The sequence below is a fragment of the Copidosoma floridanum genome, unplaced genomic scaffold (assembly GCF_036245765.1).
Source record: "Copidosoma floridanum isolate Cflo_tuat_1 unplaced genomic scaffold, Cflo_Japanese_pri ptg000013l, whole genome shotgun sequence".
In the NCBI taxonomy this organism is placed as follows: Eukaryota; Metazoa; Arthropoda; class Insecta; order Hymenoptera; family Encyrtidae; genus Copidosoma; species Copidosoma floridanum.
This window is the reverse complement of record NW_028321890.1, coordinates 33,889,250-33,916,831: the sequence shown is the minus strand read 5'-3', so window position 1 is coordinate 33,916,831 and position 27,582 is coordinate 33,889,250. Positions and strand designations below refer to the sequence as shown.

At 40.3% G+C, this 27,582-nt stretch overlaps 2 protein-coding genes across 2 annotated transcripts in view; one reads left to right on the top strand and one right to left on the bottom strand.

Annotated features, from left to right (window-relative positions):
• Window positions 1–20,296, bottom strand: part of Klp98A (kinesin-like protein 98A) — a 33,541-nt gene extending 13,245 nt beyond the window's left edge. Inside the window, exons 1-4 of the mRNA XM_089591553.1 lie at window positions 19,953–20,296; window positions 9,500–10,360; window positions 6,890–6,959; window positions 955–1,068 (exon numbers count right to left, since the gene is read on the bottom strand). Of these exons, the coding sequence (XP_089447679.1) occupies window positions 955–1,068; window positions 6,890–6,959; window positions 9,500–9,576 (261 nt within the window). The 5' untranslated portion in view covers window positions 9,577–10,360; window positions 19,953–20,296. The remainder of the gene's footprint in view (window positions 1–954; window positions 1,069–6,889; window positions 6,960–9,499; window positions 10,361–19,952) is intronic.
• Window positions 20,297–20,854: 558 nt separating this feature from the next.
• Window positions 20,855–27,582, top strand: part of Myo81F (unconventional myosin 81F) — a 48,411-nt gene continuing 41,683 nt past the window's right edge. The window contains exon 1 of the mRNA XM_089591759.1: window positions 20,855–21,645. Coding sequence (XP_089447885.1) covers window positions 21,621–21,645 — 25 coding nt within the window. The 5' untranslated portion in view covers window positions 20,855–21,620. The remainder of the gene's footprint in view (window positions 21,646–27,582) is intronic.

Sequence of the window (27,582 nt, the reverse complement as noted above, 5' to 3'; positions counted from 1 at the left end):
TCACGATTATCTACGAGTGGCTCGAGAAACAAAACAAAAAAATTAATGAAATGAAGAAAAAATAAGACGGTCCGTCATTTACCTCGGATAGGACAGTGCAACTATAGTGAACCCGAGGGAGTAAATGTAGGAAATAAGGGTAAGGATTAAAAGGACGAGCTTGAAAAAAAAGTGAGGATTCGAAAGAATCATGAGGTACACCTGACCATGCGAGCAGTCGTAGCAGTGCAGTAGGAGTAAAAGTACTCGGGGGAGACACGTGATGGATCAAGTTTGAAGGGACAAAAGGAGTCCTGTTACATCCTTCAACAAAGGTAAAACAATTTAATTTCGTTTAACACTGTTATAATCATCAATAAAATATGGTAATATTTCCAACAGATTCTATAAGAATAGTTTGCAATCGGGTAAGATCGATCGAAGCAAAAGGCGATACAAGGATAATAGTTACAATCCGGGCAAAAGCATTACGGCACAAAAAAGATCCTTGGAGAAAGAAATTGTAAAAGTACACTAATAGTCGAAGTAAACCGGATGCGATCTGTATTATCTGTAACATGTATGCTTATAAATATCGTTATGGTCAATAAGTCTCGCCAACTGTATAATTATATACATGGGTCTGAAAAATGCGCGCGATTTCCTTGTCTCGTTAAAGACGGAACGGCTTCGAACAAAACGAGCGCCCATTGGGGATTACAAAATATAGATATTCCGGAGTGAAAGTTTTTTTTAGAGATCACCTGCTGGTGCACAGATTATCGTTTATCGTTGCACATACGTAAGATAATTTAAAATAGTTGTAACCTATATACTATTCGTACTTGCAAACAAAACTCGAATAGGTAAATGTTGCACCTATTGGGTATATTATAGCCATAACGATAGCTTGCTCCGAAAAAAAGTGCATCGAGCGTAATGTATGTTATGGACATTTGTTTAATGATAGCTTACCTCCTCCTGGGAAGCATAGTTCTCGTCTTCGGCTTCAAAGGACCAGTACGAATGGTCGAAGGTGAAGTCCTTGTACTTGTCCCTGTCGGCTTCCCTGTTGGCGCTACCCGGAGTCTGCAACAAAAAAAACACATAATTATGTATAAAAAAAAAAAAAAAAAAAAAGAAAAAAAAAAGAAAAGAGATTAAAGCTCCGATGCGTAATAGATTAATCCATTACTCAATTCGGCTTTGACAGATATGCGCAATCACCTGCGGCTGTACATATACACGTGACGATAAAAAAAAAAAAAAAGTATATAAATTGTACGCGTGGCGTCATCATGATAATATACGCAGCTGACTCATGCACCTACAAGTATATGTAATATTTTATGTGCGTAATGTCTCGGGGAAGTAGCGTTACGTCGCTCGAGACGTCGCTATATATACAAGGAAGACTTCCGGTCGCTGCTGTACTTAATATACCTGTACATGTACCGTGTACGTATAAGTTAAAAGGCGTATAGACGAAGGTGGACGATAAGAAAGCGCTTTATTGTGCGCTTCGAAATTTTATGTATATACCTGTACAATCAGCGTATATTATATAGAAAGAGAGGGGTTTCTTTTACATTTTGAAATGGTAAGTGTATAATGAGCGATTGAGTCGTACACTGTTGCGAGTAGACAGTATTTATACTTTTTTTTTTTTTTTTTTTTATGTAGGTACTTACGTAAATAAAAAGGCTTACAACGTTTTAGGAGCGCGTGCACTCTCGTATACTCTTTTGTGTGCACACAAGTGTGGATATATACGTGTATGTACACGTAAGGCGCTGCTTCTGATTTATTGTTAGCTTGCTTTTTTTTTCCCTCCCCCGGGAAGGAAGTTTGCCGACTTTGAATTTCAATCACATAGGTATATAAGTATATTATTGTTTTATATGAATGCTGCTGACGATTGGCTCACATTTTCACCTACGGACTATACAATTTTCGAGGGAGTGTTTTTTTTTATAAAGTAAGTATGTAGGTGATTGTCTGCAGGAAAGAAGAAGGAAAACTTCTCACAAAGCCGAGAACAGCAAGTGGGTTATTTTTGTGAATTTTTCAAGTATCATCGACACATTGTACGTGATGAAACAATTTCAATGAAATACTCAATTTGTGAATAAAGTGATAATTCAACATATTACGGATTGGTTGACTTTTATGTTAGAATTTCAATAGCGACATTCAAAGATTGTTTAGGAAATTTAGACATTACATGAAAGGAGTGCTAATATCTTTCACCTGCAGTCTCCGATGCAACCAATTCCTTAAATATTATAGTTTTTTTTTGTCACGACCCAAAAGTAAAATAACAGAAAACTCGATGAAAACAAAAATACATTAGATGACACTTAAAATTAGGACATAGCGAATATAGGTATTTGTTTGTAATTTTTCTGCGATATTTATCAAGTCAAAATTTGATCTCCAGAATGAAAATGTAAAAGTCACTATGAAAGAATAGACACGAAAATATTCCCAAGACATTCAACGTTCTCGATATCTTACTTAATTTTAAAAAATGGCCCCAAGGCAACTCCTGAAATAACATTTTTTTTTATTCGTATAATACACGAGACACAAAAATATAAGGTTTCCACGTTCTCTCGTAGCCATTTACTCATTCCTTTTTTCTTATCGTTTTCGAAAAACAATCACGTCGGCTAGTCACCCACTGTGATGGTCATCAACTAAAGCAACCATGACCTCATCGGCCATCACCACTTTAACATCATCATCGTCGTCTCCTGTGCACGTTTCCAAAATTTTGTTAAACAAATTTTGTTTTCGCCCAACTCTATGAGAAAGAAAAAAATAGCCACATGTGTCAAAAAGAGTCTGAAAAGAGCACACGCGTTTGCTCGGTTTTTCAATTTTCCCCACCCCACACCCCCGAAAACTAAACGCGCGTCGCACGTCTCCTCGTACAAGTAATACATGCACGAGCTAAATCGAAAAGTGCGCTCTTTAAACACATACACATACATATGCATGCATGAAAAAAAAATAAGTACGGCATGATATATAAGTAGGAGGAAGACAGCGCAAGACGCTCCTAATTACAGCTTGGCAGACTTTTGCTGCAAGTGCTTACCTACACGTATATATTGTAACAAGAGAAAGAAGTAATCGATGCCGCAAGCGTCGCGTGTATAATATTATACACATGTATATAGGTACACACATCGCGTACTTACTTTACGTGTGTGTATATTATACGTACAGATAAAGCCTCTGTAGCGAGAGACACGCGTGCTTTCAATAATTGGAGTAAGGTGATGTGTATGTGTTATATAAATTTGTGTATATAATTATATACACACGTATATTTTTCTTATTAACATATGTGCATGATAAGTAGGTATATAAAGTATATAAGAGGCACAGCATGCCTAACAGTCTGCTTGGGCAGCTATTTTTCCGCTTGACCGCGCTCCCCCACTATATACATACCTCTATACTCTATATAGCTCTTGTCTATCATAGTGGTGCATGTATTATACGTACGAAATAGTTATACAAGTATATAGAGTAAGTAGAGTAGACGCGCGTTAGCTGCTTACGTTTCTCAGGCTCGTCTGATCGGCGTTAGGAGAGAGGGGGCTCGGCCGATCGGGAGCCGATTGTACAAAGCAGATCGGCGTGATTGGAAAACGCGCGCAACTATGCTTTCATGCAGGGTGTGTATATATATATACGATACATCATGTATTTTGCACTTTACGCGCGTTGCCGTGTTGTAGGATTGTCTTTTTTTTTTTCTCTCTTTCTTCAATATCTTTATTTTAATGGTGAGAAGGGGCTTACGTGTGCTCTCACACTACGCGGTAGTCCGGCATGTGTATATGGACTTTCTATAACTTTCCCTCCTCCTATCGGTGCTCGTCGTTTTGTTTTCTCCGATAAGTACCAAAAGGTCAAGATTCGTTCGCGCGTATCACATATTTATATTATTATACACGGGCCGATTGATCAGGAACAATATAGATAGCGCCTCGCACGGACCAGCGATGTTTCTTCACGGTTCATTCAACACTTGATTTCTCACGCGATTGCTTTGGAGAATCTTAAAAACACCTGTTTTTTTTTTTTTTTTTTTTCAACATGCACAAATTTGTTACTATTCCACCTAAATAATAATAAAATCAGCAATATACAGTATCGTTAATTTGAATGTGTACAAATGTATTGTCATTTTTTGACGAGTTTAACAAACTGTTCTTGGGATCATTTAAATTGTCATATACATTTATACAGAATAAAACATACAGCCACACGTCGACTACCTTCTCCAACTTTGATACCTACGATACACAGAGTCAACTCACTTCCTAATTTAAATTCGTCTCAAAAAATGTTTGTTTACCACGCCACTTGATCGACAGAGAAAAAAAATAATATACACACGATCGCACAGACATACGTTTGAAAATGTGTCTGGTCGAGTGCCAGGTGCGATGAATGTTTTTTCCAACCTCTGCCACGGCCATTAATAATTTTCTAACGTATATGCCACACGCGGAAGATAACAACGACGTGTAGGGCCAATCGTACAAAGACGGAATAATACGAGGAGAAAAAGAAAGGTTGTCAATATACAGCAGACACAAACTCCAGAGAGATACAAACATATGGGAAAAAAACAATTTTGGCGAGCCACCATATTTGAGCGATTTCATTCAACTCCTCGTATATTATATGTCAAAAGAGCAGAAGAGGCACAAAACTGCCTTCAGACCCATTCAGAGCCGCTGTCTGTCGCGCCCCGGTGCGCACGAATCTCGTCGGGGTAAGCTTTAAAGCTCTTACTATGCTGCCATGCAAGCATTCGTATCAAGTACATATACAGTCGCGACTCTCGCCAAAAAGTCTCCTCTTTGATATACATATATACTATACGATTATACCGTGGATGAAAGAAAAAACGTCGCGTCTCGACCAGCCGTGCGGAACAATCCGTATATATAGGTACGAGTGTACATATCGGTCCCTCGATCCGATACGTATATGTATACTGTATATGCACATTGAGAAACTCAAAACTGCTCTCTGAACGGTATATAAATACGGCCAAACGGGAAAAAAGGGGCGAGAACTAGGGTGATGGTTGAAGGGTAAAAAAAAAGGAAGTACACATAAACACGGATGAAAGAGAGAGAGGGGGGGGGGGTGGCACAGGCAAAAAAAAAGTATAGGAAACCACCGGCAGAGAAGCAGGTCGAACGTCAAGCTCGACTGCGGAGGTTTGTAGAAAAAAAATACATATATATCTAATACGTGACAGTTGTATATCTATCGTGCAACGTGTACTAGGGTTTGCATGGATTGTAATTCGATGGTTTTGCATGCTCTCGGTGCTACGTGCATGTATGAATACACATATGCGCGTAAAACCAAAGCTCTTGTGTATGCGTGTGCTTGAAAAAAGGGGGAAAAAACAACGGCTCAGCGGTTGGCTGTGTTGGTATGCGCGGCGGCATGAAATTTTTGCTTCCGGCCTGCCCGATGCTCATTGCGATATATTATACTTCTGTGCGTGTGCGACTGTATATGTTGGTACTTTAAAACCTTGGACGGGGGACGTTTATTGAGAAGGCAAGGGCCAAACTGTAAATTAGAGAGTGTTGTAAAAATAAATGCATCGCAGCAACATCAATATAATATGTGTATACGGTTTTGACAAACAATCAAATTGAGCTGTTTATACAAAATATTTAATCCATCTCCATAGCGAAACAACAAACTGGACGTAGGGCGCAAAATATATGTTGAAAAATGTCCATTGCAACCTTTTTTTGTATAAATATAATTTTAGAAAAAAAAAATCTAAAAAATTTACCAGCTCTACTATGGCGTAATTTCAACCACACCCTTCAAACGTACCAATATAATATAAACTACAGTGCTCGTATAAGTACTTGTACCTACTCATGAAAATTTGCTATGGAAAATTATAACAAAAACGCGTGTTTTTTTTTTTTTTTTTTTTTTTTATGCTTAGCACGCAATGAACAAGTTACGTTACGAGGGATCGTGACTTTGGCGCGCCGGACTGTATTTTTCAAGTTCGTGAAAGTTGGCTCTATCGTTTCAATGTATAGGGAAGGATTACGTTATATACGCGTATATCCACATGAACGCACACAATGTGGTATATTATATTGGAGTCCTCTTAAAACCGCTTTCCTTTTTTCAACATGCGCATTTTCCAATTGACACGCGTCGTTTTTCGCGCACATACACACAACCACTATGGATTTATACTGTCGATTTCATTTGATTCTCGTGTATAGTGTTTACTTTGACATTTTTCAAAAAGACCGGTAGCCAATCGCAAGCCGGTGTATTTATTGACTCTCCCCATCACGCGCAGCGGCATTAATTTCCCATAAATCAGAATCAAGCGGTCATTATCGATACAATTCACCCAACGGACCGGGCATATATATTTACTTTCACCCGTTATCCGAACAGGTCTAATTAATTAACCCCGAGAGGCTGATAAGCGCCCGAAAAATCCGAGCCCACACGCGCGCGCGCATCGAGTGGCGATTCATGCAGGCGCACCACTTACATGAAATTGAGATGAAAAAAAAAAAAGTGTTCCCGCTGTACTGCGAATCACACATTCGGAATTCAGTCGGACGGGAGTTAATTGGGCTGCGTGCAGAGCAAGTATACAACGTATAATATATATATATAAATTGTATGGGTGTATCATTTTTCGCACTCTTGCACAGCCAAGACCAGTTTCGCATACATATATATATGTATCTCCGTACAAGGCGCGATTCGTTCGCGCGCCCAATTATTCGAAAGCGTGTGTCGCGGTCTTTTTTTTTTTATAGGTACATAGAAAGATAATGTTAATACATATATAAATAATATACATTTGTGTTACCTTCGTGTTGAAGATCCGAGTCCGCTTGCCGTCCATCTGAACGACGAGCTTGGCGTTCATCGCCAACTCCCTGCAACACACAGAGCAAAAGAAAAAAGTTTGTGAGAGAGAGGTGTACTTAAGTAGGTACTATAGGTATAGGTATACATCCCATAATGTTCAGCTCCCGCGTGTTTGTTGTTTCGAATTTCGACGCGTCAAAGTGTGCCTCGGGTGTTTTACAGAACAGTGCGTAAGTACAGTAGTTGCGTGTAAATGTCGCTCAAGGTTTCGGTGGAAGGAAAAAAAAAAAAACTTTCTCGCTGATTTTAGAGCGAGTTCTGAATTCCCGAAAGAAAATAATACGGTGCGTGCTCCCGTTCTTTTTTTTTTTTATTGTCAGATGATGGAGTCGAATCCAAGATTGACTCTCAGTTTTTATTTTTTTTGTTTCAGTGGGTTATTATTCTCCATCGAGTAGATTATTATCATCGAGTTTGAGCGAAAAATCATGCAATGTTTTTTTTTTTTTTTTTTTATTTTTTTTTTTTCCCAACAAGTGTAAAATACGACGCGAGAGGAGAAAGTTTGTAAATAATCAAAGTAGAATAACAGAGTAATACAAACTCCCTCAACGATAGAGCGTTAAGAGCTGAAACCTGAGCAACTTGAGCTGAGATCGATGCCAACAGTGATATAATTATTTCACTTGCGCACACATTGTGTGTGTGTGTGTAATATAATAAACGTACACGAGTGATCGTGGAAGCAATCGAGAAAATCGACTAGCTATGATTACGCAGCAGTACAACTTTGCCAAAGGTGCATGATTAGGTGTAACGAAAGAAACTTTTTGTTTCGAACCAATGAACCGTGTAATTTTCATTTGTGTGGAACAATAAAAGCGTAAAGTCTCCGTGCCCTTTTTTAATACGCAAAGGTGTTTATAATAATAATGTATACACGCGTAAAAAGTACCGACTGTTATACCTATGAGTCAAAGGCGACGCGAAGGGATCATTGATTCGAAGGAGAAAAACGGCTCTTTCGGGTCACGTGCAAAAGCAAAACTGACAGACAGCAGGTGGTCCGTAAGTATATGTATAGTAGACAGCTGTAGCTGTGATGGATTTTTTTTTTTTTTTGTTGCACGACGAATTGTAGAAATCACTTAACGGAAAACAATGAACGTAATACGTATACGCTTTTCAAAACAAACCGCGAGAGATAAGTATATTATATCGGTGGCGGAAGGAAAATACTCATGCACACGCTAGTGGCATTGATTTGAAATCGTTTACGTAACATTGCATGAATTCTTGCTCAAGTGCCTATATATACCGTGAAAAGAAGAATACGAAGAATAATCGATACACGAATGGTACGTGGTGACGAAAATAAAACGCTTTGGTGATATTGAAATGGCCCTCGGGAGCCGTGTATTTAAGTAAAAACGATGGAGAACAAAAAAAATGTATATAAAGTGACGCATCGCTGATAATAGATACGTAATTGTTGCCGACAATCATCGAACAACCTTAAAGTTGTTAAAAACTGCAACTGTACGTTACACAATTTCTCAATTCAAGGTTTTGTTCGTTGATCTGAACGGTACATCAGAGAAAAAGAAACACGCGCTTAATTCCCCGTAAAATAAAGCGAACCGTAAGTTTTTAGTGTACACGCTTCGCGAGTTTCTTTAAATTGCCCCATAGGTCGTTGAATTTATGGCACATGGTTGTTAAAATCCTTGGAGCAAAGCTTTTGTGCAAAAGTGAAATGTGTAGGCATATAAATACACCTCCTCGTACCGTTGGTTTCTTCATTATAAAGTTTTGCTGCGATCATCGTTATTGTTTCAAAAGAAAACAACAACAACAACAACAACAACAACAATAATGATAGTAATAAATATACATGAACGACGACAAATCGTAGCGTTGAAACGTGTATTACACTACCAAATGTGCCATCGACGCGTATAAAATATGTATATATCGATAGCTGGTAGAGGTTTATATATGCGACTGTATAGGTATTACCTATAATAGATTCGCCAAAGCTCGTCCTCGCGCCTTGAAATCCAACATCGAGCGTTTAAAGTACTGTATACATGGGTCTGAAAAATGCGCGCGATTTCCTTGTCTCGTTAAAGACGGAACGGCTTCGAACAAAACAAGCGCCCATTAGGGATTACAAAATAAATATTCCGGAGTGAAAGTTTTTTTTAGATCTCCTGCTGGTGCACAGATTATCGTTTTCGAAAAAATTTAATTCAAAATAGTTGTAACCTATATACTATTCGTACTTGCAAACAAAACGTAAACAAAGCTCGAATGGTGAATCAAGTATAAGTTTTGTACGAGTACTATCACGATAGCTTGCTCCGAAAAAAAAGTGCATCGAGCGATCGAGGAGAGAAACGCAAGGAGGCGAAGAAGAAGAAGAAGAACATGCATATATATATATATATACTTATGCAGTGGATGCCCGAGAGATGCATTTGCAAAGGCGCGACAAATACCTATATAATATATGTATGGAGCAAGCACGCATTGATCGCCCGTATTAAACTAGTTAAATGGCTAATATTGTAGTATGGCACGAGTCGAGTAAAGATGAGTGACAAACCTTTTGTTAAAGGGCCGGACCCTCACGGCCACTTTGACCGAAGCCATTGCACCAGCGCTGGTCCCCTCGGCGCGCATCGACTTCCCAGCAGTGCACAGGATAGCCCTTTCAACGGGCTACCACCTCCTCCAACCTCTTTGAACTACAGAAAATTCCCCAACACCTAATAGGCGGGGAGAACACGTTCGGAGCCACCGACCACGACGTACAAGCGCGACTGCTGGTGCTGACACTTGAACACACCTGGACGAGTGGGCCGCTGTATTATCGCGGAATCACCGATCTTCATGATTGTGGTTGCTTATTACTCAACGACCACCAGGTAACAACATCCACGGCACTTTTTTTTTTTTTTTTTTCCTGTATTTTCATTCGGCGGCCCGATGACAGGAAAGCACGCACCGATGACACACACTCGCGCGCCGCACTTCACGCACTATATTACGTAGGTAGCGTATATTACATATACTTGGGTGTAGGGTTTATGGTGTAGCGAGCACGACGACGCCGTCAGGTCGCCAGCAGAGCGAGCACTGGACGGAGCACTCACGGAGCTGTCGAGAGGAAAAGTCCCTCGGTCGGAGTTTCGGAGTCGGAGAGCGCATGCGTCCTCCGCAAGCTGCTTGCCTCGCCGCGGACTACCTCTTGACACGCGTATATGTATGTGTATTGGCTGTGCTCCGAAATGTTGTGCGTTGGTATAGGTACATTCATGCGAGGCAGGGTATATATTTATGATATTATAAACTCTCTTGGCTTGTCCTCTCAAGCTTCTGACAGTGGAGTGCAGGGGCATGCAGCATCATCATCATCAGCAGCTACACACCTATATATAATGCAGCAGCTTCTTGGGATGTGTATCTGAAAAAGAAAGAGAGAAAGAAAAACGTGAGAGACGAGGTATCGATATTGTAGTGCTTAGTCATATTTCACGAGACGTGCATGCCCTCTCCGATGTCTGGATGCAGGGGGTGCCTTGCACTCGTCTCCTTCTCGCTTCCTATCTGTTTTTAAACATACATGTATATATACATATATATATATTTTTTTTTCTTCATTTCCCCACACCAATAGATACAAGCGGTTAAACGTTTGTTTACGAGAATAAAAGTGAGGCAATCATAATGTAGGAACAAACCAACGAGGAAGTGATTGATGATTTTGGTGGACGATCATCGACCTATTCACGAAGATCTGGGGTATCCTGATTTTTTTTTTAAAGGGTTGCACCCAAATTATCTTGTTATCTATTACAAAAACTCGCAGTTGTGAACCTACATTGAAAACCCGATCGTCTCGCAGTACCACACATATTAAACTTTATCATTATCACAATACATATATATATATATTCAGTGGTTGTGCGAGACAGGGTATACCTGTACGTATATAATACTGGAAGATGTATTAAAAAAAAGAGCCAAAGATGTTTCCCGGCAAATCACAATTACTCTGTAAAATCTTCAAAGATGGTAAAAATGTAGGTACCTACAGCGCGAATGGCAATTACCTTGTAATGGTTCAAGTACATCCGGAAAGCATCGAGTTACCGAAAGTTTCGGAATCACCGTAAATTCTATTGACACATATATATGCACTGCATTATAACGGTACATGTATATATACAATACACTTGGAAAAGGGGAAACAGAGAGAGAGAGAGAAAAAGAGAGTCCAAGACGGGGGATTAGCTTAACGAGACAGATGAAAACAAAGAGCCAGCACAAGACTTTTGGAGGCACGAGCTGCAATGCTTATATACCGTATAAGCGCACCTTCGGCCTCTATACTCTCCTTGTGTTTCTTCTGTAATTATATACATATATTGTACCAACTTACTCTGCTATACACCGGCTCTTGGCATGGCCAGGCTGTTTAGCACATCAAAAGCAAAACTTTAGGCATTATTATAAACGTAGGTGTATATAAGTCCAGTTATATATATATTTACACACTATGCAGTTTGAAAGAGAGAAGATCCTATATGTACTGTAAAAAGGAGAGCTATTGCACAATGAGTACTCATGCGATATTCGGGGGCACCTTAATTTTCTTTTCTCATCGGGTTGCAGCTGTCGCCCGTACCTATGTATTTATTGAAAAGTAGATATATTTTTTTTTTTTTTTTTTTTTTCAAGCAAAAAGTACATCCAATTGACATACACTGTACGTGCGCAGACGAGCGGGCAAATTGTTTTTCAGGCTTGCTCCCTTTTGTCTCTCGCTGCTCCAAAACCGTATCAAGCAGTTTATTGACTCCTGCCACTATTGGGCGCACACGTTCTGCAACGATTGTGTTCAAAGCCGTTGCTGTCGTCGCGTACCTCTACTTATACCTACATAGCCGTTCGTTATGTCTCGTCCCGCTGATGGTGGTAAGTAATGAGGTATATATAGCTCTCCACGGGAGAACGAAAGAGCGCCATGGCACTCAACTTCAATCGCGCTCTCGTCACGAACGAGCATAATTTCATGTACTATACAAATGTGTAAGCAAGTAGGTACATTTTACACTTGCATACCCACACGTGCGCACGATGCATCACGAGCAAGGACCAACAGTTTTTGAAATTGCACTAATTAGCGCTGCACATTTTTTTCCTCCATCCGGCTGTGATTTGATTACATACCCATGATGTGTACATTATTATTCGGAGCGTGAATTGTAGCCTTGATCATATTTTGATAAACGCTATATTCATAAGTCTACGACTGCTGCAGCACCTGCATTATTACATATATATACGTACGTGCATGTATAGCTGTAATGAGCACGTGTGCACGCAATTTATATAATACATATTATATGTATATATAATATTTTCTCGAGTTAGCGGCGATAAGATCGTTAAATTAACGGTGATTTGTTAATTGCTTGTTTGATAAAATTACTTTTTTTCAATTAATTTTTGTTTGTTCGTTTCAAACGATTCTCTAATCTATGCATAAATATGTACCCTGATAATGGCATTTAAGCGGCGCGAACAATAACCATCAGGCAACGCACGAAAGACTCTTTTAAGATTGTACAGGTGAGTATATGTATACGTACATATATTATGTTATGGATAAAAGAAAATCACTTACGACACTGTTAACTAGAATCAATCAAGCGACTTGTCTATTTTTACGCGTTTATCGCTTCGACGCCTCGGCCAAAGAAAGCTTTGTCGTTCAGATTCGGATTTAATATGTTGGCGCCGTATTGTTCGACCGAGGCGCCGATATCCTCGAAACTGAGACCCACATACGTGTCGTAGAGGTGGATAATTTACCTATAACAAATGTATACTATGATTTTCAGACGGTAAAAAAAAAAAAAAAAACAATCACGAGTAGTACAATCAAATCGTCAAACACAACGATCCGTCTTCCCTTCCCATGGCCTCGGACGCCAAAAAGCGCTTCCCGTCCTTGTTTTTTTTTTCTTTTTCAATAACCCACGCGAGTATAGGTATACACACACACACACCATCAAGCGGAAATCCGACAGTATAGGTCGTAAAAGCATCGCGCGCTGCACCCGCGCGAACACCACGTATATACACCGCGTAAGCATAATCCGCGGGAGTAAAAATTTCGCCCCTCCGAGACGCAAAAGATCGATCCATCGGAGCCACCCACGCGAACGAGCCAACCGACTCTTGTATACACACGTATGGATCATTACGCGGTTAAGCGGCTATACAATATCCACACGGTATCATGTACGGCGTCGCTGTTGTATACGATTGTATACAAGGACGGGCCCCGTGAGACCGCTGCGGGAATTTCATTAGCTGGTTGAACTCATCGATGCGGGAGCAGACTATTTCACCCGAGGATGCCGGTCTATTAAATTACAAGTTGGCGGACACACGCCGGTGTATATATATGCACTGGATGCTCGCCCTCGTCGCGCTTACTCGCGTGCATGGAGTCGGTAATAATGCCTATCCACAACGCAGTCTATATACTATAATTGTTGCGAGTTCCATTGAGTCGGGAATATTAACTTTAAAGGCAAACAATGATGCTTGTTGCCTGCACTTTCTGGTATACGTATTGGGTATATATATATATACATACACGTGGGTCCCGAAAATTTTACCAAGAGAATAATAGTATCATTACAATCGGTAACGCGGTGAATTTATTTGTCTCTTTATCTCCGTCAGAGGCATTTTTACATACATACGTGCTGTCACGTAATCATACTATATGCATCGCACGTCTCTGCTTATGCTCCAGCACACTCGAGCCCGTGATTTTTTTTAATACGTCTACATGTAACACCAGGCACTTTGATAACGAGATACCTGATTCATTAGTCGCGTCTTGAGCTGCTCGAGACGAATGTATTATATAATATCAGCATATGAGAAAAAAAATAAAATAAAAAAACTCCAAGAGCAAGAGAGAGAAAGAGACGCGCGAGTACAAGAGGATAATCATACAAAGCTTGCACGGAAGTAGCAGGCAACAGGTGATGTGGTCATTATTGACGAGAGCTTGGTATCTAGAAAAATTCTTTTTTTCCCAATAATAGATTCCCAGAGATCTATTATCGCGTTGGATGGGCACCAACGCTTTTTGGTGAGCTGTACAATGCCGCTTCGCTTGTATTATTATAATAATCCCTTACGGAAATGAAGCGAGTGTAGATAAAAAACATATAAGAAAACAAATATTGTGAAACAATCAGTATTATGAGTATATAGGAGTGTGCGTTCGTATACTGTCGGTGCGAAGGCCGAGACGGGCCGTTGGAAAATAATATTAAGATATGTTAATAATAAGCTGTGCCGAGTAGGTAGAGACACCGGCGGCAAAAAGTGTGTCAAACGAGCGAAACAGAAGCCGCAGTTTAGCCCATCATCGGGGAGAAAGAGTCAATATAATATACTACACAAACACGCGCTCACACTCTACACATATACATACACCCGAGTTTCGCAAGCTCGGGATATTTAGCCGCGGTGCAGCGCTCATTTATAAAACGACACTCTCTCACCGGAGAAAGAAAGAGAGAGAGCGTCCCCGTTTAAACGGGGAAGGTGTCTCGTTTATTCCCCCATTGTCGCCTTTCGCGTGTAACGGGGCAGCGAGGACAAGAAAAACGATCCTTTGGTATATATATACGGATTGCCGCGACCGTACGGAGCTTGTATACATTTATAGCACAGACAACAAAAAAAAAAAAAAAAAAAACTAAAAAACTAAGCCCGGCCCAACGGGGAGTATTATACACATAGGCGCCTGCGTTTGAGGTTTTCTTTTTTCATTTTATGGCCAACTCGCTTCGGGGTTTCCCTTTTTTGTATGTTTTATGGGTGGGTGGGTGTGTGCCGTTATACATTAAAAATTGATAAAATCTAGCGGCGAGAAAAGTGCAATGTAGATATGTATATATATAATATACACACCGAAGCCCGTGTTAGATCTGGCGCAGAGAGTTGTTACGTCAGATTGACCGGAGTGTTTATGTTTGTGTATATATACGTTGTAAGTATAGGTTGGTAGTTACAAAATGTTGGTCAATGTATATATACGGGTACAATTACTTAACTTTCGTTCGCTAAAGCTCAATGTGTGGGGAAGGAAGTACCAAACACAATGTTGGGTGCGTGGGGCGTGTGTTAGCGAAATGCTATAGATAACGATGAGATTTTATGAAAAAAAAAAAAAAAAAAAAAAAAAAGCTGTGTAGCAGAGATGGACAAACAACATATACAATAATCAACTGAAAAAACCTATGTAATCCGTACTCTGGAGGAATAATTAAAAATGTTAATGCCGAAAAATTAAAAATTGATTTTGATTAAACATCTTGTCGAGATAATTGCAGATAAAGGTGCAGTGCACGAACGATTTTGCGGCAATGCAAGTGCAAACATGAGATCCGAGGGATACTTTACCTTTATACTTCTATCCTCTCTATAGACGCTTGCTTTTACGACCACAAAAAAATAATTATTGTATACACTTATGCAACTCTGTTTGCTCTTGAACGATTGAGAGTCACTCTCATCGTCGGTTTCTCGTGGGATGGGCACACGCACCCATATTAGCTAAAAATGCTGCATACCGCTATACCGAACTCTGTACCAACTGAGCAAATAATTTTTGTAGCTTTCAACACGGTAGGTTAAAAAAAAAAACCGCATAAAATGTTGCACGAGCTTTTAAAATGTGTGCATGACACTAGTCTCACGAACCTAAAATGTTCTTTATCGTATTAGCACATTTTATCCTTTAAAACGTGTAACTCACTGATTTAGTAAACATTAAAAGAACAAGGCTTAATTTTAAAGTTACACGAGCAAGAATTTGGCCCTTTGCTCAACATTTTTCCGATAAGATTTGTAAAATAACGTTGTTGTAATGTTCTTGGTGATAAGTCCCCCTAATGGCACAAGGAAGCTCGCTAGGAGAGAACGTGTGAAGTATGTATATGTATATATAGCCAACGACTCGCAGTCACGGTAAAAACGAGGTAAAAATACCACAACTAGCGAGTGTATACTTAGTCGCGGTGTATAGGTATTATCTCGGAGCCATTAACGTGGATGCCCGCGTATACACAATGCCCGTATTTTCTTTGTAGGTACAAGTATCGGAGAAGGGAAACGAGGTTTCCATTAGCTGATTTCCTTCGATTTTCTTAAATAGTAATGTCATGTAGTGATGTCGAGTCACTACGGTGCCATTCGTGCGAAAACCAATTATTGTAGATGTATATCATATTTATGTATGGTGACACCACGCAGTCACGCATAATTAGCTACTGAAATCGTTCTTGGGGCTAAAGAGGACGAACAAGATTGGCCATGAATTTTCCACGCAAGTATACCAAGCCGACTACATATACTTATGCCTTTTAACGCGGAGTTCCGTTTCCTCGCTGATGGGTAGAGGAGAAAAAAATTATCATATAAAAATTACAATTTACTTAAAAAGCGCGCAAGTACATCCGAGTATGACTAATCTTGATAAAATTGAGTTAAAACCAAAACGAACGAGATATAATAATCATCGTTTTTGTGCCAACTAGACAAACTTGGAGTCTGCATATATGGCGAGTGTGCATTTTGTTTCCGATGCACCGTGGACCCCTACATCCCTCGTGATTTTTTAGGTAAACTCGACACGCGACATGTCCAAGTGGCAAGTGGTCAAATAAAACGCAAAAGCGCGCCGGCGGATGATAAGTAAAATGTAGGTAGGTATATCTACACCCTGCAGAAATCGGAGATGCCGCGTTCAGAGAGTGAAAGAAAGAACTTGCAAGTGATACCTATAAGTACTCTCTTTCAATTTGTCCACACATAATAATATATACACCCTCGTGCGTGCCACTCTCTCTTCTTATACTATATACGCCTCGTACTTGTGGTACTTCTTCTCTCTCGTCAACTAAAGGAGGAGGTGTAGGTGATGTTATACTTATTATTCTCAAAGTAGCTCACGTGCAAGACAGTCTGGGCCCAAGTACTCGCTTCTCCGGCGTGATTTTTTTTTTCTCTCCGTACCCACTCTCATTGCGCGGCTCGTGTTTCTCCTTTTCTCTATCTCTCTCTCTTGCATTACGTGTGGCATCTATACGTTTTTGCATTTTATTATAGCAACAACAGCCGGGCCGTTTTGTTGCCTATATGTATACATGACTTGTGTAGGTACTTATTCGCTCGTTGTTAAGTTTTGCCGAGTTTTGCACCTTCAAAACGCGCTCGCTCCAAGCCGTGTAAGCGAGGCCGTAAGACAAAGGAAAAGGCAAAACGATCGCTATCTCAATATAACGTATACCTGTATAGGTACCCTCGCCATTTTCCTCTTTTATGGTGGGTTTTTTTTCCAACTACCCATATTACACAGGTACACGCAGTTTTCCGAGAAAAGGTCAACTAAAACGGAGAGTGCAAGCAGATACGATATAGGTATACCCATACATTCATATACCTATAACTTATGGTCATAGGTACACTTACGTGGGTATACAGAGTACGCGATCGATTTTTCACCATCATCGAGTGGAGCTTCGAGGCTGTAGTGCTGTACGAGTCGGCATGAAAGTAGGTATTATCGTGTATACAAGCAATTAATTTAATCCTTTGAGCAAAGGTCCCTGCTTCAATCTCATCGATAGAGATGATCGGCATTGGCTGCTGTGTATTTTCGATGCAGGTTTTGTTGTGGATACCGAGTTGGGCCGAAGCCGATCTTGATTGCAGGGGAGTAGATTCTGGGGGAGCTTTGGAAGACTTACAAGTGTTATTATTTTTCTTCTCTTTTTATTTTCGAACGCGAGTTTGAATTACAAAACGAGTCCGAATGGTGTTTTGTTTGTTTTTTCTCTCTGACGGCAGGTATACCTACATAGGAAAGAGAGATCGTTTTGTCGGGGCCCGCCGTGATTGATGAAGCGGAAAATGAGTCATCCGGGACGTCCTTTGTGAAAAGCGCTCGAGTATGCGTGTGCTTTATCTACCGGATCGTAATTGAATTTTCGCCTTCCGGAGAAAAAAAAAAAAAAAAAAAAAAAAACAGCAATTGAAAATCTAATGTGGTCAATAAGCTGGCCGTTCATTGATAATCATCGTAATCAATCAAGATTGCGACTAATGTTCTTCTTGATTCGAGAGTTGCGTGAACAACGAATTTCACGAGACGCAAGAGTTACACGAAAGTAAAAATAGAATGCGCTTACCTAGAGCAATATACCTCGTATTGTAATTGCAAATGTGTATAGCCGTGGTGGCTTATAATTATAACAGCTCTCTTTTTCTCTCTCTCTCTATGGGCTCTGCGAAAAATCGGCTTTGAGAATTTACCAAAACAATATTGATTTGTCGGCATGGCAGCGAAACACACGTTTTATCGTCATAAAGTGTACACTCACGGAATGTTTCGTCACGTAGTCTGTCCGAGTTAAACTTAATTACATCACGTATCGGGTGTATACAGCGGTATAGGGACCTATGTAATTGGCTGCCCACCTATAGCTGTTGGTGTATCAGATCTAACGATGATGATGTTGACAGTGATAATGGTCAAAAAAAAAAAAAAAAAAAAAAAAAAAAAAAAAAAAAAAAAAAAAAAAAAAAAAAGATTAGAAATAGAAACTTGAATATCGAAAGGAGAACGTTGGCCGCGTGCACGTGGGTTTTGATATTTCATCCATCAGGGTCGCGTGCATCGCTTTCAATTAAAGGTGCACACCGTCACTGTTACAGTGTAGATACATGTTTATATATACTGTACAATATAAATATGGTGTATATAAGTATAACAGTGTTGTCGGGCGTTTCACATGTAATGTAAAAGCGAAACCTTGAACAGCTGCAGCTGTTGCAGCAGCGGTAACTGAGAGTCATACGATATATTTTGCCCATATACCGAGTGATTCATATATAATATGTGGCCTGATATGCCGATCTACAGAGCAATACCCAATACCTACCTGCGTATATACTTATAGTATACTACATTATCACCTGTATGATTATGTCGCGTTTTCGTACCCGCATCTGCAGGCACATACTTATAGTTACTTGTGGGGGATTGGAAAACTTTTGATGTAGGTGTACTTATAAGTGCGCATAAAAAGGTTCATCGGTTATGCGGGGGATGTCTCGAGTAAGATTTATATTATATTCCATATAGATACACGCGCGCACTTCCGTTACGTCCAAATGTGTATTTACCGTTCTTGCGGCTTAATTATGATCGCCACGACGCCGGGCAATTCTTACAATTTTTTTTTGGTTACTTACATATTATTATCTAGAGTAATAGTAAACGTGGTTAAGAGGCAATCGCACTTTAGAGAATGGAATGCACGGTATAATTATATTATGGACAAAAGTTAATTAACTGAAATTTCGAAGTAAAATTTATGAGTTGCAAAATAATTTATTAACGCCTGCAACGAAATGTTGAGTATGATCAATGGGCCGATAAATTTTCACATCCATGACTGTATAAGTAGGTACAAAAAATGGCATTCAAAAAAACAAAAAGAAAAGAAAAGAAAGGAAGTTTCCCAATGGAGCATGAAATATTAATGTTCTTTTTCTCGCCATCATTCATTCGTCATCGCAAATTAATACAGAAAACAACAATGCAAAAACGTATTAAAATTCTGAAAACTCTTGGATGACTTAACTCTCAAGCCATAATTTACCAGTTAACAGCACCCAATGCCAGTTTCACAAAATTATCGCAACCTCTGCAGTTACTGCAGTACACTGCGGCAAATATCGAGAAAAAATCTTTATAGGTAAGTAAGTGAATCAAACAAGTTTTGATTGCAAAAGTTCTTTCCCCCCTCTCTCTCTCTCTTGGTTATTATTGTTGTATTACCCGTTGTGTACTTACTAGTATCGTCATCTCTGAGGAAATACCAGTACTATCGCGTAAATTTTTAAGCCTTGGTATACTTAGGGAAAAAAGTATTAGATTTACAAAAAATTACCACTGATTATCCAGGCAATAATGAGCTTACTTTCAACTTTGCTTGTTGTAAACAGCAAACGATTCTTCATAACCTCCATCCATCCATGTACAAATGTGTATGTCTTTTGTCCCAAAGACTAATTTGGCTGTTTGGTTTGGAATCACGCACAAATTGTCGTAAAACTGTCACCGATAGTAATGCACAACTACTGCACTTAACAGTGCTCACACACTACTGCTGCACTTCTACTGACTTGATTTGATATCCTGTAGGGTACCTGTATCAAGAATTCAATATATTGTCAAAAATCCGACAACAGACGGACAGACTGTGACTAAATATTATAACTGTATACATTTGGAGTGGAGTAACCGAGTAACTGAACTGAATGTTTTTAAAAAAATGGATATATATAACGGACGTCGACACATCACTGCTGCCCCCTACTCGAGGTAAGAATGAAACTTCCATCATCGGTGATCGGTAAAATGTTTTCAGGTGATAACGCAGTAGCCTACCTTACCAACGGACGATCTCTCATTTTGTTTTATCATCTTTGTTAATTATCTCGAATAAAAAATTACTCTTGTAGATACTCTAAATTTTCAAATCTTGGCATTGTCTCAAAAATGTTTGAAGAATAAAAAAGTGTTGAGGCAATTTATTGCTATAGTACAGCGAATATTAATGGTTGAGAGTCACGGTGGAGGTCATGATGTAAACAAAAGAGTTGTGTCCCCCCGTTGCAGTTCGGAGCATCGGAGCTTGGAGTCGCAAGCGAGAGTTACCGAATAGATTTGTGTACCCTACATATATATAAAACGGCGGGCGGGTTCGGAGTTCGCTGCGCTGGGCACCGCTGACAAGGCTCGGGTCTCGCTCGGCGTGTCGTTTCGGAGCAGTCGGCTGGCAACCGTCCGACGGTCTGCTACTGTTCTCTGCATCTGCTCCTTCGAAAGGAGTCCTTTCTTTCTATTTTCTATCTTTTACACGCGCGCCCATCCTACAGAAATATTTATACACATAAGTACATTCGCATCCGTGTGATACTCGTATATAATAATTCCCCAAAAAAAGGGGAGAGAGAGACTAAACAGTGTTTTATGTGAGTTTGTGTACGTGGGTGCATACAGCAGCATCCTGGTACATCATGTCAGGGTAGTCGCGTGGCTGCGTCTGTCGCGCACCCTCTCTTTTTCGCCACTCTTCGTATATTTACATCAACACGTGCGTGTGCGCTTGTGTATATAAAGGTGCCTTTTTTTTTCTAAAGGATTTTTTGCCCTGTGTTTCTCATCTTTACCAATCGAGGGTGCGTTTTCGGGAGTGTTTATACCTATTATACATTATGATTATGTCAATAATGATGATGATGCTGCATTAGTGCGAAAGAAAAAGGCATGGCCGGCTCGGCGTGACCGTGTTTTTGCCTACCTTTGCAAATCAGCGGTGGAGAGTGATAGATAACAACGGTGAAGGAGAAGAGCTCGGAGCGGCGCTTGCCGGGGGTAGCGTACGCGTATATACACATATAAAGCCTGGGCTCTCGCAGCCGTCGCCGACCAGCACACAGGGGGTGGTGGCGGTGGCGCCGGTGGTGGTAGTGATGGATGTTTAGTGTATATATGTACGTATACGTGCCAGCGCTGCTCTGCCGCTGCTACTAGGGGCGAAGGACCACCAGCCATGGTCGCCAAACACTTTAGCCAGGGTGAGTATCTTTTTTCTTGTTTTCAAGGGCGCCCCTCTTGTTTTTACCCCACTCGCGTAAGCACACATAGGTGAGGCTTGTTTTTTTTTTTTTTTTTTTTTTCTCACCTCATCGTTGAATTGTATAACTAAGTTGTTTGCCTTCTCATTTGATAAAATCCCAGTGAAGAACATACATAATGTTGTACTTATCATGGGGTTGTTTTATACATTGTCTTCTTTCTCTTTTTTGTTGTTTCGTAATGTATGTGATTTAATGAAATTTTTATCGGACGCGCTACAATATTTTGGCTGGAAATTAATGATCGACATGCGGATTGAAAAGATAATTGGATCTTGTCGAGTTTACCACACTTGTTTTGGTTCATTATCGCGTTCTGAATCACTGCAGTGATATAGTCATCGAGACAGTCACACTCATTCATTTGTATGTTTTGTAAACATGATCCTTCTGTAATACTGTAGATGAATAAAAACTCGTAAAGTGTTCTCGAAGACGGAAAAGGTATATCACCTGCACTTCTATGGTACTATATTGTAATAAGTATACGTATACGACGAGTATCGATTAAATCCACCGCTTACGTTGTATAAAAAAAAAGCGCAAGATATTATTGTACCTGCCAATATTGAAATACTTTTCGCAGTATATAATTGTCACAGTGCATTATATTTACACAGGTCGGTATATAAAAACACACAAACGAAGACGCGTGCAGGGACACGGCAGGTGTCGAGCGATAAGTATTAGACTTACCACAGGTTTGCCTCGCACAAAACGCATCTAACTGACCCATCTCCACGTTATACATAGCCAACTCGTTGTCATCCAAAGGCGGCTACTTGCTCGTTAAATAATCAGTGAGCCACCACAGCCCTCGGAGAGAGATATCGAATTTTCTCTGACGCGCTGGTACATATACGCTATATGATATCCATGTGTATACCCCTAGATATATATGACGTTACGCGTTCACATCTGCTCGGACGAGCTCGATGTCCCTTATCTCACTGCTACACCTACATGTATAATACAACAAGTAGGTACATATACTGCACGGATATAGGTGTAACAGCCGCTGTCTCGCTGATCTCGCCACCGCACCCCCAAGTCACTGCGGGGTGGAGCCGTACCCACAGTCGCACCCGCGAGCAAAGGTATTCCCCCCCTCCCACTGCTGCTTTAAACTCTCACGCAGCCTCCCCGCTGCTTCACTTAATGTTATATAGTTTGATGGGCGCGCTTTATGTGTATACCCTACATCGTAATATTCATTTTCGAGCGCGAATTTCGACGGCCTTCACCGCGCAACAACAAGAGGGAGGGTCTTGCTCGGGTAATACTATTAAGTACACACACATATATATATATATATATGCGTACGGCTAGCGTGAATTATTCAACTGCGAAATATTGGTCCTGGCGCTTTGGAGGTGTGTAAGCGTAGATCGATCGGCGGCGTTGGACGCGTTGCGCACCTGGAAATGCGAGAAATGAGGATACCCTCCGTATCAAGAGCAAATAATTATTTACAATTTTCTCGATTGTATACTAAATGCATTTGCTGACAGTCGCAAAAAAAAAAAAAAAAAAAAGGTTTAATGCGTGCTCGTTCACTTGCCACTTCTGTGTGTATATAGGTATATATATGCAGGTATATTTTAAAGGAGTCGGCCCGTTTATGATTTCGGAGAAACGCATAATATATATTCTTCGCGCTCGACTCAACATTCGGCGACCTCTTATACGTGCACAAATGATGATGCATCTTCCCCCATGGGGCAGAGACACACATCCTAACGTTGTAAAATCATCCCCCCCGTTTGGAGCGAACGATCGAGCTTTCCATCTCGAACAATTGAACGTGTCCTACTTACGTGCCCATCGTCCACTCTCTCTATCTCTTGTTCTCTGCAAGGTATGAGCGTAGGTATATGGAGGAAAGCAGGCATCAGAAGACGGGGGAGAGGAAGAACTGAAGAAACAAAGGGCTAACATATAAATATATATAACCAAGAGCGCACACATAGGTATATATATATTATTGTATTGTGTTGTACCGTATAGTATAAGTATATACTACGTTGGATCTCCGGCTCATTTGGAGACACGTGCGATATCTTTTTGTGCCCCTGCCTACTTTATATTCGTGTGCCGCTGCCGCGGTCTCTCGCGACGACTCTCGTATAGCCGTTGCCGCTGGAGAAGAGAAAGAGACGTTGACCTCCCCACCCCCTCCACCCCCGTATGTGTACCCATAAGTATATATATATATATATACGTGCAGTGAGTATAACACTATATATATACAAAGAGAGAGAGAGGAGTTTAGTATATATATAATATAGGTAAGTGTATGTAATATATATAGTGGCAGCATCAGGCGCACGACGACTCTCTCTCTCTCTCTTAAACCAAGGTAAAGGGTCTTCTTCTTTTTTTGTCCATCTATCCTTCCTTCCTTCGCTTTGCCTCCTCCTACGCCTCCCTACATATATGTACGTGTATACACGGTCGTGTATCGCGAGCGCGAGCTTCCTTCTTCTCGGGTCTTTCGAGCCGATCTTTTCTCCTCGCCTGTCGAGCTGTGATGCTCGCTTGATTATAACGATTTTACCTTTTTTTTCTTCCCTCCCCCTTTTATACGGTAGTTTTGCGTTCTTCTCCAGGTTTTTCCGATAAATCGGGCGTCCAAACGACACGTATATATTGATTTTAAAGTTATTGGTTTGCTTTGGATGCAAGCTCGTATTCGAATGACGGCTTCAATTTTTCAAAGCGCGCTTACTACACGGTTTTTTTTAATTTTCAAAGCTCTGTACGATAACACGTTAGGGGTATATTCCGTGCCCTTTTTTTTGTCCCAACGGCTTTTTTTTCAGTTTAAGGCAGGGAGGCACGTTAACACGTCTTGGCCATTTTTCCATACAATTATGTGGGTTGCAATAAAACTCTGCAGCAACAAAGTACGTTGTTGTATCCAAAAGACCGAAGGAAGGTATGTATATGTTTTTTTTTTTATTTTTTATATTAGAGTGCTCTACGTCCGGCTCCTTTAATAAGGGCACTACTATATGGGCACTTAGCACTTGGAAAAGGGATGGGAGGCCTCCCATTACTGAGAGGAGGGTAAGGGGAAATAAGGCAATTTTTGCTGCGAGAAGGTCACCTAAACCCTCCTCGAGGAGCATTGCGTGGTGAAAAAGCACACGTGAAAAATCACAGAGGTACTTGCCCGAAAAGTCGCACTGGCCGGCAATAGAACCATGCACGGTCTCCCCCGCGTGCCAATCCACGTCCTAGCCGACCGAGCCACCTCTAGGTATATGTATGTATGGGTCTTGTTTCGACATCACGGCATCACAGTGCTAGGGAACGTTATACTTACTACCTCGCAATATCTACCCACCTGATCCCCTCTATGTTGGTACACCAAGTCTACACATTGCACTTAGTACACAATGTATACGACATTTCGCTCCACTTTCCCGTGTAAAATCGCCAGCAGCTATAAAAATCGTATAAGTACCTACAGACGCGCGTTAATCCGAGAAATACAGTACTTACCCACGTATACTCTGTGTACGTATACAATGTGTACGTGTATAACGTGTGCGGATACAAGTTTTATATATATATATATACACGTGCGTACATTTGTTACGGAACCCTCTAATTTTAATCCGCCGTTTCACCATCACGTACATTTTTCGACTCTCTTTCCGTATAATGTGTGCAGCAATATATAATACGAGGTCTAATGTGCGAGGTCCAATATTAACACACCACCGTACCATACTGGTAGGTAATACTTACGTAGAAATACCCGTGATTATAACATATATACGAGTATTTGTACAGTATAGCGGGTACAGGATCTCAAATCCGCGTGTGTATACATACATTGCAACATATTGTACGCGTAATCGAGAATAATGCTAATACATGTGGGCGAGTGTGTTATTACAAACATACATATATATATACTGTATCTGTACGTATATCATGTAATTTACTCCAAAAAACTTGTGCGCGAGAGAGAAGAAGGGGGAAGATCAAGCAACCCGTACCTTACAAATATCCATGTATACTTGCGCTTCCAAATTAGCCGTAAAGTCGCGATACTTAAACACCCGGCTCGCGCCCAACGTTTACAATCTCGTGTATACATGTATACAAGTAGAGGTACTCCCCTCTAATTTTCACAAATGTGAGAACATTTTTGGGTGACGATGAAATGCGGCTCGCGGCGAAAACTGTAAAATGTTACAACAGAGGGAGAGAACACGCGAGAGCCATACCGCGACTTGAAGCTTTGCTGCATGAATGCTATATACTTGTATACAAGTACTTATATACACCCACAGCGGAGATTCGCCAAGCTGATTGGAGCACCCTCGGCTGTAAATACATGTATATAAATACTTGTGTGTATTTTATGATTTCCTTTTTTTTTTCCGAAACTCAACTGGCACGTCGCGAATTTTCAGTCCAACTCTAGTAGAAAAAAAAAAAAAAAAAAAAAAAAAAAGTGGAAATCGATAATCATTGTCATTTCATTGTCATTTCATTGTCAAAGGTTAAAGGTCACGCTCAGTGCAATTACACATGAATATTTCAGTAAGTACAACACCCGTGCCTATTTATACGTCTATGTGTATGTGATAATGTACAGTGTGACTGCACGCGGGTGTACACACACACACACACACACACATATTATATTCATAAAGTCAAGCTGTCGCGTGCAAATGAGTACAGCTGAAAACTAAGTATAAGTAAGTATAACTGCAACATCGAAGGTGTTTCAATTCGCGATGCACGTAAGACTCGTATATATATATATAACAAAATCTCTCTCTTTTCCCGCGCCCCCTCTGCCGCTATTTGTCCTTCGTGATGCATCGAGAATGACTTTGCGAGCGCGGAAGTAAAATGCATAATCGGTGAGCCCATATGCACACAATGGACTCCCTCCCTCTTGCTCATATATACATGCACGAATATATTTATTTGTATATATGTCTTCAAACCAAATATAGAAGAGAAATAAGAGAAAAAATGGCCACTATGTACCCATATACGAGAATTTGCGTGTAGTATACACATGTATAGAAGACATAATAAGTATATGCTTTTCTCAATTGTTGCAGCAATTATTTTTTCGACTCTACCTGTAGGTATGTGTATATATATATATACCATGTACAGTACCTAATCATCTCTGTACAGTGTCGTGATAATAGCTACTTAGCGATGGTCTCGTTTGTCGTTATAGTTATTGCCGTGCCACGCGAGCGATGTCCTTATTGTACTTAGCTTTTTATGCTTTACCTCTCCCTTTCATCGAGCTCATCATTGCATTGTTCGCTGCGATTGATTGGCATGTTATTGTAGTCTAGAACACGAGCAACCATGTTTCGATCGATTATGAAAAATGAGGGCCGATTGAAAAATTGAAAAACATATAGGAGGTACGTGTACATATGTGCACAAGGTAGGCGCGCGGGTGTGTTTACGGGGACCCAACAAATTAAAAGACCGTCACTAAATATTGGCTTTGTGTGTGGTATACGTCATATGATACATGACTTGGACTCGATGTACATTTGTATCGTATAACAGATGCGCTTACAATAGTCGCGTGCGCGTTCGAACGGAGGATTTAATTCTCGAACTGGTTACGGCTATAAGGATATTTCAAAGCTGTTTTTCCGGTCCGACGGATCTCAAATTGGTTTCTCTTTTTTTTATTTTTTTTATCATTGATTCATGCGCTTTCCAAATCTTATATTCTTATGTACCATTACCATTTGTACAGAATGAAACGTGTACATATGTATGTAACGTATGCCGATGACCGATAATTCAGTGGCGCACGCGAGACTATATGATATATACACGCGTACGATGATGAATTATGCAACGCACCCGCTA